At 38.1% G+C, this 15,105-nt stretch overlaps 1 protein-coding gene across 3 annotated transcripts in view; it reads left to right on the top strand.

The window, feature by feature from the left end:
- The window catches only part of GLIS3 (GLIS family zinc finger 3), a 512,085-nt gene that overhangs the window by 19,195 nt on the left and 477,785 nt on the right, over positions 1–15,105 (top strand). The window contains exon 3 of one of the 3 annotated variants that reach the window (XM_054519981.2): positions 5,506–5,991. The exons of 1 other annotated variant lie outside the window; for it this stretch is intronic. In XM_054519981.2, coding sequence (XP_054375956.2) covers positions 5,604–5,991 — 388 coding nt within the window. In that variant the 5' untranslated portion in view covers positions 5,506–5,603. The remainder of the gene's footprint in view (positions 1–5,505; positions 5,992–15,105) is intronic. One more of the 3 variants, XM_009244473.4, reaches the window with a different exon arrangement.

Below are 15,105 nucleotides of genomic sequence, written 5' to 3' on the forward strand. Positions count from 1 at the left end.
CTGACCAAGAAAATCCCTAATTTTCCTCTTCTCCCTTGCCATTTTTGGTAGGACCATGGCTCTCTAGACCTTTCTGTACTCATTGATGAGTTAATGACTGGGGCAAAGTAAATGAAACACTTCTAATAATTACTACTGAAAGTAGTGACATTTAGTAAACTAGGAGGATATGAAAGTTACATAGATGAACTGAAGAGTGCAAAGGAGATTCTAAGAGAGGTTGTTGAACTTTTAATATTGCCCTCCAGCGGTATATTCCTGAAGGTCCTGAATTTCCTCCAGCAATCTGTAGCCATTATCATTGTGTGGAAGGCTCTCAATGCTGCTTCTGATTTTTAAATGAGGATTGACTAAGAAAAATAAATTCCTGAATTGCATGTGTTCATTCTTTTTTTCCTACTTGCTTCCTCTCCCTTTTCTATCCTTCTTTCTTTCCTCTGTGTCCTGTTCATATTTACTACCCATATTTTGAATGTCATAGCCATTAATTTAAATTTAAAGTGACATGGCCAGTCCTTTCACTCTATAAACTTAGGAAAGATTATTTTAATTTTGGAGAAAATTTTACAAAATATAAAAATGAAAAGTTAAAACATTTATATCTCTAATTAGATAGCAAAGGGTTTGAATTGACAGATAAAACAAAGTCACAGTTTCTATTAGGTGGGGTCCCTCATGTTCATTATGTTATCTTTTCTGAGTGGTCTTTGGAAGAATGGTCTTGAAGAATCTCTGCAGAGGACACTAATTTGTCTTCAATTGGTATAACTCAGAAATGAAACCTCTTTTATTTCATCTTATTGGTGATTATATTGCTTAAGTAACATTTGTACATCTTGGTGTTCAGAATAAATATATTCGTATTCTTAGAATTACCAACGTTAGGCCTTGGGAGTGTCCAAGTGAATAGGTCTGTACATTCTAGTTATTAGGTGTAACCTCCCTAACTTTCTGCTCCACATTTCAATAATGAGGAATTATCTCAGTTCTGTTTCTGTGTAACTTCTGTTGTAAATTCTATGAATTTGTCAGTTATACCGAATAAAATTATGGAACCACAGAAATGATCAAACTCTACCTTGTTATGTGTTATTATATCATAATATAGTACCCTCCAGTTTCAATTTGGAGAAATAATGTTGTACACATCCAATATATTTCCTTTATAATATCCTCCAGTTTCACAGGCACATGTTTGCACTTTCCTCTTGTTAAAATTGCAGACAAGAATAATTTTGATTTATTGGTGACATCTAATATAGCTGTGTTTATATTGTTGCCAATAAAATGACTTACATGATTGGTTTTTGTTTATACAATCTTTTCTGAGGAGTCAGTCACCTGTGTTAGGACAAGGTACATTCTGCTTATTTAAATGAACTCCTAGGATCTAAGAACATTCAGCTCTATCTGTCCTTGATTGAATTGCGAAATGTGCTTCACACTGCAGCCGTGCATGAGAATAACTTATATTATCTATCAATAGGCTTTTCATTTATATATTCTTCTGGCTACAAAAGCTGTAGCAAGAGAAGCCCATGGGACTAGCAGGGGCCTATTAACAATCAAGGCAGCGATGTTGAAAAGGCGGCATTAATGAAATTATACCGTCATGAACCCAAAGGGAAAAAATAAAAAGGATCAATAAAAACTCTTATTGTAGATGGCTTAGATGGATATAGAAGAAGTAGAGTCAGAAGCAGTTTGTTTGCTGGCCAGTATTTTGTGCCTCATTATTGGATTTTCTATGCAGAGTAAGAAGTGCTTGTGGCATAAGAAATCGAAAATGTTAACAAAGGCTAAATATAGCCTAAGGAAATGAAATGATGTATGAAAATTAATAATTAACTGGCTCATCAGATGAATTATGACTGTAGATGAGTCTATTAATGATATTTACTAAGAAAAGGCCTTTAGCTGTAAATAGGCATTATGGAAGTCATGTTCTTGAAATTTTCTGGAATGGATGAGTTAACATTGCTTTTCGTTTGTTTAATCTTTTAATCCATGATGAGCAGTGCATGGAGCCTTGGGTGGAGGGTAGAGTCATGATTTTATGTTTTGATTAAAGTCACGCATTTTTAGAAAACTAGTGGAATTACTAAATGGTTTTGTGCCTTAGTTTCCTTAGGGTTAAGTAATTTCCTCTCTGACCTGATTTACAGAAGTGTGTTCGAAGAGTTTGAAAGTGGTCAAAAGGAAAGATTTATTAACTTTCATGCTGACTTATATTAGCAGAATGAACATTTTCATTGTAGGAACCAATGTAGTATAAAACTCTAAATATGCCACTATGTCAGATCCAAAATATCCTAATTTATACCTCTGGATGCTCCTTGCTTTTTCTTTTTCTAGTTTCTTTTGTTTTTGTTATTGGTAGCCTGGGATAGAGTAGTTGGATGGAGAACAGAGGAGAAAATGCTGACTAGAATAATGTGATTGGATTTTTAACTAGAAAGGTGCTCTTCCGATGGAATCCTGTCAGTTAAGTTTTTGACACTGATTAGTTGTGATTTTACCTTTTTGGCAAAATGTAAATGCAATGTTGAAATTTATTCTTCATGGTTAGTATTGCCCATAGACACACTGCTGATGGGCAAGCCTTTTTCTATCAGCTCTCACTTTGATGGGGGTGGTAGAGAATGCTATTATTTTTTGCTTCCATGTCTACCCTCCAGATTTAAATGCCATAGGTATAAAATCTACGTATTTATTCTTGATTATAGCAAATGGGTGTTCTTGATAGTCTTTCTTTTCTAAATTGCCTGGAATTACAGACTTTCAAGAGGCCATAATGAATAGATCCAAATTCCTCAACTTTTTATGGATGAAAAACTGTAAGTCCAGAGAAGTTATAAATGATTTGTCAGAAGTAGAACTCGGGTATCTTGACTTTTTGAGTGCCATTTCATTCAGACTCTATGAGGGTCTGTCTTAAAAGTTATAATAGCATTTTATCCCTTTTTTTGTTACCAAGTAGACTTAGAATTATATCGTCATCATATGGCCTAGCTAAAAAGTATACAAAATATTATCATATAAATAGATGAAATTTATTTTTACATTCTAATATCTAATGTTTGAGAAATCTGTTGGCATAATTAATGTGAAAACTGGAATATTAGCCATATTTTCATGTTTAGTTTCTTTTATTTTTGTCTCGAGGCTGGTTTTGCTCAGCTCATATGCCATTGGCCTATTGGTTTTTTCGTTATGGTATTAATCACTTTACTTTCTGGCTGTTGCTTTCTTAGTAATAAAATAAAATTTAAGTACATTTTGTTGTTGTTTTTACTTTCAACCTAAAACTATTTAAAATGGGAGTGTAGTTTATAAAAAAAAAAAAATATTCATTCCAAGACAGGCAGGTGTGAATGCCTGATACTTAATTAAGTTCTCAGTGCCCTAATTATTTTTCCTTCTTGCAAACTCACCTTTTTAATGATCGTGCTAAGTACCTCCTTATGTGTTTTTATCCACATTTTTGACGAGAATTCCTGCTTGTATATGATCTTGCTGCCAAAAAATGACTCCTTTATTTTTAAAAACCTGGAAATGGGCACAGTCTGAAAATCTGCAGACACTTGTCACTTGGACCATGGTCTTAGTGACTCATATTTCCAGTCATGTTGGACAATTCTTTATTTTAAAAAAATTGCCAATGTGACATATTTCTTTTGCCTTTTTTTGACGGGGGGTGTGTTGCTGCTGAATAAGTGCTTTCTTCTGCAGGGTTCAGAGTGCTCAGAAAACACTATTTTATCAATGAAAGGAAAATAGATGGCCAATTTTATCTGGCAAAGTACAGAGACATTAAATGACTGTTGCTCATGATCTACCAATGAATGGATTAACAGACTGGCTGGTGACACACAGGAGTTCTCCTACATAAATGTACCGTAAAAAGCATTGGAATTTTTCCAATGTAAGAATTGAGGTTATCTGGTCACTCCTGCTTCGTACTCATGGGAGAAGAGGGCAGGAGTGAGACCTGACTTAGAGGAATATGGCTGAGTGTTTTCCAGAACTAGATGGCATGATAGTATTAGTTGTCACAAACTGATGGCATTCTTAGTGAAAATAGAGAATTAGTAAGAATTAAGAAAACATTCTACATTTTATATTGTTAATTACTTTTGAATGTCCTCAAGATCGGCACACACAGCAAACTTTGCAGAAAGCATAGTGAGTGCTTGAGTTAAAATTAGATATTTTTGATTTTCTAAAAATAAAAAGAAAAATAAACTCTTCACAAAAAGTGTTTCTCCTTGATAGCCTTTTCTCGATTATTTATGGAGTCCTTTATTTGGAAGTTGAGTTGAAAAATGTTTGTTCAACACTTTGAGTGGATCATACACAAAAAGTAGGAATCATCCACTTGAGGATATCTGGTCACTCCTGCTTTGTACTCAGTCCTTATTTCCTGTGTTTGTTGAACTTTGGCTTCTTTCCATGACTGTCATCTCTGAAAGACAGATTGTGACAGTGTCTATAATACATTTGGCCTAGTGGCACAAACATGGCACTTTACCACCTCATTGCATACATTTTGGGGAGCTATTGGTCAAGGGAGGGAAGGGCCGCCTTTAGGGATTTACAACCCAGCATCATCACGTGGGTGGGTGATGACGTCCTGCGATCATGTCAGTACTTCTCTTGGTTCTTGTTCTGCTTCCTTAATGTTAGGAAGCTTTATGGAACTATGGTAGATTTACTGAATGTCATGTATCATGTACATACTGGACAGGTCACTTTTAGAAGGGACATTCTCTCCTTATGCTCCCTGTAAGGCGTTTTGCACAGCCCTTCTCTTTTCTAGGATTTTAGTGGAAGGTTACAGTATCGTGGTGTTGATTCTCTTCCCATCCCCGTAACTCAGGATCATTATGGAACCAAGACTCTAATGCTGCCATGAATATTTGAATATATGAATATATGGATATATGAAAATTTTATGGTATTCCCAGGCCTAGGTGTTCATCTTTTTCGAATCTAGGGACTGTGAAAAGATAGCTCTTAAAGTGAAAATCAGAGATGGTTTAGTGTCCCCATAGTCTCATTTAGAAGCCATGTCTGCTTTGCGGTTGTTTACTGGAACTTTGAAGCATTGGTCTCACAGCTCAGGTAGGTGGTGCTTTTGGGTTTCCCAAGACTTGCTGTAGCAAAAGTGAACTAGTATGGACAGATCCTCTAGGGAGCAAAATAAATTTTGTTTTGCAAGCTGGCACCAGTAGATTGTTGTAGTTGCCAAGAGCACTGTATTGAGAAGGGCTCAGTGGCAAACAAAACAATGCAGTGATCCATAATCCATGTCCACCATGAACGCAGAAGGGGAGAGTGCCTGCCAATGAGCCATGTATTTGAGGACCCTGTTCTACATAAAAGGCCATCTTGCTCAGAGTGCTTCTTTTCTTCCTGTTATGAATGATACACAGGTTGAAAAACTCACTGTATCTTATTTTCATTTTTGCTTTTAAAAATGCCTGCATTTATTTTTTTAAACAGGCTTATAACCCACACCATGGATAACTTACTGGACTTTGCCTGAAAGGAGTCATTAGTGACATTGGATATTTCACCGTCTTGGCCACAGGTTTTTCAGAATGAATGGAAGATCATGCAGCATGAGTCTCCACCGGACATCGGGAACCCCACAGGGGCCTAGGATGGTCAGTGGTCAGCACATTCCTGCCATCCGAGCCCACTCCGGGACTCCTGGCCCCTCGCCCTGTGGCAGCACATCGAGTCCCACTATGGGAAGCCTTGCTAACAACCTCCATCTCAAGATGCCCTTAGGAGGAGGGATGGCTCCTCAGAACAACGTGGCTGAGAGCCCCATCCATCTGCCTGCCTTAAGCCCCAGGAGACAAATGCTCACCAATGGGAAGCCGCGATTCCAGGTCACCCAGGCTGGAGGCATGTCAGGGTCACATACTTTAAAGCCAAAGCAGCAGGAGTTTGGAAGCCCTTTTCCTCCAAATCCTGGGAAAGGTAGGATTGTCTTTCTGGGACCTTTTAAAAATGGAAACGATTTTTTTCTCCCCCATCCCATTTTCTGCCAGCAAATCCTATGGAAAAATACATGATTCAGTGTCAGGGTCAATGTTGATGGTCTCATAATGATATATAGCTTGCTCAGTAAGGGAGTGGGTGTGTATGTGTTGGAGGGGACCACAGTGGTAAATGCCGAGTATGAGACATCTCCTGGGACTGTGAAACAGAGTAACAGTAAGATAGAAAGATAGGAAATAGGGAGGCAGGCTGGGTGGTTTGTGGTGGAAGGGTAAGAGTTAAGTTAGCAAGATCCTGCCCTCCGGATACATGTAGCTCTGTCCTGTTTCCCTGGGGGCTGAATTCTCCAGGCCATGGACGAGAAGACTGACTGGAACTGTCTTTATGCCAGTGCTAAAAGTGTAGTGTAGAAGAAAGGTGGTGTTTGGAAGGAAACGAATTAAAAAAAAGAAGAAATTTTAATAACTAATAAAATGAGGAATCAATAAATATAAATGATAAGAAAAATTACTTTAAGAGCAAAGCCTGTAATTTTTATCATATAGCTAGTAGCAAGAGGGAAGCAAGCTAGAAGGGAATAATGAAAATATGTATTTTGTGCTTGCGGAGAACTAGAAAACCTGGTCAATTTGAAGTGTAGAGAGAATGTGCTTTTAATTCAATAGCATTTGAATTAACATATATTTTAAATTAAAGAATAATTGTTGGTGAATAGCAAGTTATTTGAATGACACATTAGAAATTGATGTTGAATTAATGAGGTTATATTGTAGATGACGTATGTATTTAGAGAAAGAGCATGTACCCCTCGTAAAATATGGCTTTGCTGTATAAAATAGCACAATTATATATTCCTTAAGGTATTTTTAGCATTCCATCTTAAATGTTTATGTTAAAAATGCTTACACCACCAAATAGAATTACTAGCAACCTTCAGAATAGCCACTCATTCAGTTAATTAAGGTGACTAATGATTTCTATCAGTCAAGTAGCCAAAAAATTGTTTTAGTGTCCGTGTATTTCTGTGTTTGGATAAATTGGTATAAATGGGCAGGTTTTAAAAAAAATAGCACTAAACATACATGCGCCTTTTAAATTAATTAATTTTTTGAGACAGGATCTCACTTTGTCACCCAGACTGGAGTACAGTGGCATGATCTTGGCCTCACTGCAACCTCGTCCTCCTGGGTTCAAGTGATTCTCCTGCTTCAGTCCCCCAAGTAGCTGGGACCACAGGTGCGTGCCACCACGCCTGGCTAATTTTTTTTTTTTTTTTTTTTGAGACAGGATTTCGTTATGTTGCTCAGGCTGGTCTCCAACTCCTGAGCTCAAGTGATCTGCCTGCCTTGGCCTCCCAAAGTGCTAGGGTTACAGGCGTGAGCCACCGCACCAGGCCTTGATTTATTTATTTTTCTTCTTCTTCTTTTTTTTTTTTTTTTTTTTGGTCTAGATTAGTTTTGAGTCATTTTATTTCTTAGAGGTACTGATATTTAGTATAAGTATAGGAAAAAGTTTCCCTGGGGCTACATCCAAAATAGGTTTCTCATTGTCGGGTTGCTATGTCCATGATATGGCAAGTTAAGTTCCCCCATGTTAAATTTAGGTGTTTAGATTTTCAGGGGCTGAGGCCCGATAAAGCCTTTTAGCTCCTGCTTGACTAGTGAACTGTAGCTTGCTTTTATATGTACTTGTGTTTGCAATCCTGACTGACAATAATAATGGTGATAATATTAATAACTTGCCTTTATTGTATCATAACTCAGCATATGTCAGGCACCGTGTTAAGTGCTTTCCAATATGTAGTCTCAGTTATTCCTCAAACAGCACTGAGTTGTATGCTATGGTTATTTAACTGATAAGGGAACTAAGGTCTAGAAAGAGTAAGTGACTTCAGAGGCACCAGCCAGTAAGGAGCTTGGGAATACTAACTTTGATGGCGGTCAGCAGTGGCTGTAATTAAAGTCATGTTTTTTTAAAAAACCTCAGGTGCTAGTGAATTCTCAGGGGGTGATACATCTTGAAATGCCTGTCAGAAGTAGTGCTGCTTCTTGATTCTCTTCCCTGTGGCTTTTTGTTTCCTTGCTCAGCTTCCTAGCTTACGGTGCTCCTCCTGGATCTGCATGGTCGGGACATGCATAGGCACAAATGAGGGGTGGAGGACAGCTGTATTATTATCACCTCTAGCTTTGGAGCTTAGATACCATCAGTGGTCTAGATGGTGCGAGAAGTGGCTGAAAATGTATCATTTCTTCCAGATCTTGGTTGACAATTCCTATACTAAGCCAATAACTGGTTGAGGATGGTGATCTAGGATTATTTGAACTTTGATCATTTACTTTACAAATAATTATTGAGCATATATTATGGGTGAGCCACTCTTCTGGAGATGCAATAGCCAATAAAGCGTAGTCCTTTCCCTCAAGGAGTTGGATAATTCATACAAACAAGTGGGCAGTTAAAATACAGCACAGTAGGCGGGTGCGATGGCTCACGCTTGTAATCCCAGCAGTTTGGGAGGCCAAGGCAGGCAGATCATTTGAGGTCAGGAGTTTGAAGCCAGCCTGGCCAAGATGGTAAAACCCCACCTCTGCTAAAAATACAAAAATGAGCTGGGTGTGGTGGGGGGTGCCTGTAATCCCAGCTACTCGGGAGGCTGAGGCAGGAGAATTCCTTGAGCCTGGGAGGCAGAGATTGCAGTGAGCAGAGATTGCGCCACTGCACTCCAGCCCGGGCAACAAAGCAAGATTCCATCTCAAAAACAAACAAACAAACAAACAAAACAGCACAGTAAGGACTCCGGTAGGGATACACTCAGAATGATATGGCCACATAGAAGGGTTCCTGGCCTGTGCTATATAGGCAGATACTTGGAAGGTAAAGAACTAGCTTTGCAGTCATGCAAAGTGCATTCCTGTGTGTGCGTGTGTGTGTATGTGTGTGTGTGTGCACGCATATATTTGCATGGAGGGGGTTGTCTGGAACTTATTCTGGGAAGGGAGAAAAATGCACTCGAAACTTGGAGGGGAGAAATCTTGGTGCATTTCATGGACTTGCACCTGGTTCCACATGGGTAGGGGTACAGAAAACCGTGGTAAGAGATGAGGCTGGAGAAGAATCAGCAGAAGCCAGAGGAAGGGCCATGAATGATGTGCCAAGGAGTTTGGATCCATTTTAGGACACTGATGGAACATGGGACTCTTGTGGGTTTATTAATTATGGTTTTCCAGAGAAATAGACGAATAGGATACATATCTACATGTGTATATTTGTGTGTGTGTATATATATAAAGAAATTTGGTATAAGAAATTGGCCCTTGGGATTGTGGAGAGTGGCAAGTTTCAGGATCTACAGGGAGAGTCAGTCAGCTGGAGACCCAGGAGAGCCAATGGTTTCATTGCAGTCTGAGTCTGAAGGCCTGAGAACTAGGAGAACCCACGACGTAGTCCCTGTCTGAAGGCTGCCAGGCTCAAGATCCAGGAAGAGCTGATGTTTCAGTTTGAATTTAAAGGCAAGAAAAAAGCCAGTGTCCCAGTTGGAAGGCAATCAAGCAGGAAGAATTTTCTCTTGTCGGGGGCAAGGGTCAACCTTGTTCTATTCAGGACTTCAACTGATTGGCTGAGAACCACCCACATTAGGGAGGGCAATATGTTTTACTCAGTGTACTGACTAAATGTTAATCTTACCCAAAAACACCCTCATAGAAATGCCCAGAGTAGTGTTGGACCTAATATTGGGGCACCAAGTGGCCCAGTCAAGTTGACACATACATTTTAACTGAAGCAGTATCATTGCTTTGGGGCAAGGTACAGTTTACATGGCGGCTAAGAAAATGCATTTTCTAAGCTTTGAAAGTGATTATAGCAACTCTTAGGGAAGCAGTAGAGCTGTGTACAGAGAAGGGTTAAGTTACCTAAGAATTGCTACACAGACAAGCATCTGACTTGAAGACTGAAGAATCTTTGATGGAAGGCTCATGAGAAGTATACATTTGATATTCTTTATATTATTTAAAAATTGAGTTCTGCTCAGTTGAAAACTCAAGTAACAGTGGCTTTAACATCATAGATTGTGGTTCCAAAACAGTGTGTTAAAGGTCACTGGAGTGCCACAGTGAATTTTGGGAGTCACAGGGTATTTTAAATTTAGAAGGAAACGGGGATATGTGATATCCTTTGGACACCAGGCAAACTACTAGGTTGAGGAGGTTGACAGTTTTAACAGTAAGTTGCACTATGTTCCTTTTGGTGACATCATATCTTTGAGAAGCTCCATTTTCAGTAATTGTGATTTAGAGGCAGCAAGTACTTTTTACACCCATGTCCACAGCAGCATTATTTATGATAGCAGAAAGGAAGAAACAACCCAATGTGGTATATACATACAATGGAATATTATTTAGCCTGAAAAAGAAAGGAAGTTCTGACACGTGCCACAACATGGATGATCTTTGAGGAAATTATGCTAAATGAAATGCATCAGTCACAAAAGGACACGTATTGTATGATTCCTTTTGTATGAAGTTCCTGGAATGGTCAAAAACGTATAGTCAGAAAGAGTGGTTGTTGCTGGGAGTTGGGGAAAAGGGGACATGAGGAGTTAGTGTTTGATGGGTACAGAGTTTCACTTGGTGAAGATGGAAAAGTTTTGGAGATGGGTAATGGTGATGGTTGCACAATAATGTGAATGTACTCAATGCCACTGAACTGTACACTTACAAATGATTAAGATGATCGCTTTTATGCTGTATATATTTTACCACAATTTTAAAAGAGCAAATACTAAGTGAAAATCAATGTGGAATGGGTGATGGTGTCCAATCTTACTCCAAAATTTGAAAAGCACTAGAGTGCACAATTTAACACACATCCCGTTAGTATTTGGGGTTATTTAAGAATGAAATAAAAATACGATTTTTCTTTTAATTTATTTGTATTATTTTTTCAAACAACTAATAAGCTGTTAGTACATACATGTTATTGAGTTGTTTACACCTAACTACTTGATAAATGCAACTTTAGGTGTTTCTTTTGGCCTAGGGGTACCATGAAAAAATTACTGAAACACTGAGCATGCTATGAACTGAGAACAGTTGGGAACTTTTGTTGTAGGAGTTTATTTTTATTATACAGAGAAAGCTGCAGTAGGTGCTTGCTGCTAGTGGTTGGCCCCTCCGCTCTCTCTGGTCCAAGATCATGGAGCTTTCTTTAGTCTTCTTCTAGATTGCACATTTGCCTCATTCCAGCACCAGCTATCTAGTCTGCCTTCTGAGAAGAGTGAGGAGGAAGGAAGAGGACAAAAGGCAAAAGACAGAAAGAACAACTCCTCCCAAATCTGTTCCTCTTCAAACAGCTTTCCCAGGTGCCCTAACCCAGCTATTCCCATTTAAATTAACCAATCATTGCATAACTTATTTCTTAAATACAATTCATTCTTTGATGCTGAATTTATCATTTTTTAAAGTTTGATCTGGCCTTCTGCTGTTTTGTGTTGTATTATACTGCATTTAACTTTTTTTGCATTTTGCCTCTTTTATCTCTCCCAAGTAAAGTGAACCACTTGAAAGTAAGTTGCAGACGTTGTGACCTCCAAATTCCTAAGCCAGTATCTTTTATGTTACATAACCAAAATATATTAATCATAACCAAGGAAGTTAACTTTCATACAAGGTATTATTTATATATAGTTACATTTTAAAATACAGTCCAGGCTGGCATGTGGCTCACACCTGTAGTCCCAGCACTTTGGGATGCCACGGTGGGAGGATGGCTTGAGGCCAGGAGCTCAAGACCAGTCTGGGCAACAAAATGAGACCCCTCTCTCTCTACAAAAAATAAAATAATTAGCTGGGTGTGTTGGCATGTGCCTGTTGACCCAGCTATGCGGGAGGCTGAGATGGGAGGATCACTTGAGTCCAGGAGTTTGAGGCTGTGGTGAGCCATGATTGTGCCACTGCACTCAAGCCTGGGTGGCAGAGTGAGACCCTGCCTCAAATGTAAATAAATAAATAAATAGTAATCCATATTTCAATTTTATATTATTTTTTATTTCATTCTACTTATATTATTAATATTATGATATAAATTATTATTTTCTTTCCCTGCTTATTATCTAAATGTCCTTTGTAGCTGTTTTTTTTTTTTTTTCTAATCAAAGATCATATATTACCTTTGGTTGTCATATCTCTTTAGCCTACCTCAGCAGACTTTTTTCATTGTCTGTTGTATTCTCAGGGATAAACCTAAGTAAAGGAATGATACAGGAAAATAACATTTTAAACCAGTATCAGTATTTTAAAATTAATGATGTGGCAGTGGAGAAAAATACACAGCTAGCTAACCAACTGACCAAACAAGCTCTAATCTAAGCTCTAGATTAACACCAGTTGAAATATCCAACCACAGACAGTAAAAAATAAACATGAAACTTGATGTATTATTTAAAGTACATTAATTTTTCAGCCTCCCAGGTTCTCACAATACATTATTTTTCTTAAACCAGGTCTTTACAAGAGACACCAACCTTAAGTGACACAAAAAAGTTTTTAATCCCAATTAGTTTGGTGTCCTTTGTTGATATTATTCTGTTTTTTTTCTTCCAGTTCCTCTACCTTTCTTTGTGTTTCATTAAAAAAATACGCTGATATATGTATAATATAAAATATATATATAATATGTATATATATATATATATATATTTTTTTTTTTCGAGATGGGGTCTTGCTCTGTCACCCAGGCTGGAGTGCAGTGGCACGATCTCGGCTCACTGCAACCTCTGCCTCCCGGGTTCAAGCAGTTCTCTGCCTCAGCCTCATGAGTAGCTGGGATTACAGGTGCCTGCCACCACGCCCGGCAACTTTTGTATTTTTATTAGAGATGGGGTTTCACCATCTTGGCCAGGATGGTCTTGAACTCCTGACCTCATGATCCACCTGCCTTGGCCTCCCGAAGTGCTGGGATTACAGGCGTGAGCCACCGTGCCCAGCCACGCTGATATTTTTAGAGTTCAGGTGAGTTGTCTTGTTCCACATTCTGGTTTGTCTGATCATTTCTTCATAATTGGATTCAGGTTAAATATTTTTGACAAGAATACTATGAAGGTGATTTGTGTACCACACATTGCATTATACCCAGAAGCACTGAATGCTGCTTCATCCTAGTATTTGTGATGCTATATTTGATCACCTGGCTAAGGTGGTGTTACCAGATCTCTGCATTGTGAAGGACACTTTCTCTTTCAAAATGTTTAAGTAATCTTGTGCAAATATCTTGTCCTCCAACAATCTTTCATAGCATCCATTGATGATACTTGTCAGAATCAGTTTTTACATGGTTGGTTGCATAGTGGTGATTTTCTGATTGTTTTATTCCTGCTATGTTTATTAGCTGGTATTCTTCTGGAGAGAGGAGTTTCTCTCCCTTCTGTTTTTGTGAATCACTACAGAATCACTCATGGATTTTTTAAAAATTATTCTGTTATAATTCATTACCATCATTATTCTTTGTGATGCTCAAATTGTCCCAAATTTGACCAGTGGGAGCCCCTTGAAGTCAATTCTTGTGTCTTTATGACATGTTCCCATTAAGTACTTCCTTGCTTACAGGCATAACAAGATGTTCTAGGCTCACTTTTATTTGCGTGCCCCATACCTGGAATCATGCATTTTCCCAAGAAGCTCAAGTCCCTCTTAGTGGGGAATATCTGGAAAACTGGCTGAAAGGGTGTTCTTATTGACTGTGGGATGTCATTGCTTGTAAGTCTTTTCCACGGACAGAGTTAGGAAATATGTTAGAGAAAGATGGTGAGTTCCAATTAAAATACAACATTACTGAGTTCTTCCTCACACTGTCTTATTGCACACTTGTCAGTGTTTTCAGCAACGTCAGTGTATTTTTTTTTTGCTCTGTCTACGACAAAGAAGAGTTACTTTTAGTTTTATGTTTCTAAGATAATAGAAATTAGTTTAAAAACTGATCATTTACTACATGTAAATTGTTACTGAGTGGAAGGGAATGTGTTCCTATTTATCTGAGCCACTGAGTAAGCAGGGAGGACAGGGTGCAGTTGGCAACTTACTAGTCTCGCTAGGATTTGTGTGTGAAGGATCCCGGTTATATTGTATTTCCCCTACTTCCTGCTCCAACAGTTACTCATTGTAATTAGACTGGTAGAAATGCATTTTTCAAAGCATCTGGGAAATCAGCTTTATGATCCCCACTTTAAGCACATTTGACACAACTATTTAAATATTTAAGACAATTTTACATTTGTAGTACCTGGAGGAGTGTATAATTGGGAAGATTTTCATTATAAGAGTTTTTATTTTACTTCAGGGCTTCTGACATTTCTTGCTGGGCTCTGCTGTCCTTGGAGACAAAGGGAGTTAGTTATTAATTAGAGTTGTGGGTTATTCATTATTGTTGGTCAGACAAAAAAGACAGAATAATATCAACAAAGGACACCAAACCAATTGGGATTAAAAAACCCTTTTGTTTCACTTAAGGTTGGTGTCTCTTGTAAAGACCTGGTTTAAGAAAGATAATGTATTGTGAGAACCTGGGAAGTCAAAAACTTAATGTACTTTAAATAATACATCAAGTTACATGTTTATTTTTTACTGTTTGTGGTTGGCTATTTCAATTGGTTTTAATCTAGAGCTTAGCTTAGAGCTTGCTTGGTCAGTTGGTTAGCTAGCTGTGTATTTTTCTCCACTGCCACATCATAAATTTTAAAATACACTGATTTAAAATGTTACTTTCCTATACTTAGGTAAAGTATTTCCTTTACTTAGGTTTATCTCTGGGAAAACAACAGACAATGAAAAAAGTCTGCTAACACCAGTGTGTGTACCGTGTTGAATGCAGCCATGTTAGAACTGGGATAAGAGTGGAGATTGGGGTCCCGCAGTTTTGAAGAGATGCAGTTAATATATTACCAAAAGAAAGTTGGGGCAAAATCCGTGGTTATTTTTTTTCACTTCTGCTTTTTAATCATTTATATTTTCTTGCACTTGCAATGTGGCTTCCTGCAGAATTAGAGCAAATAAAGTTAATATTCCATAAAAGTTTCCAAAAATAACCAAACAGCCGGAGACC

The sequence above is a fragment of the Pongo abelii genome, chromosome 13 (assembly GCF_028885655.2).
Source record: "Pongo abelii isolate AG06213 chromosome 13, NHGRI_mPonAbe1-v2.0_pri, whole genome shotgun sequence".
In the NCBI taxonomy this organism is placed as follows: Eukaryota; Metazoa; Chordata; class Mammalia; order Primates; family Hominidae; genus Pongo; species Pongo abelii.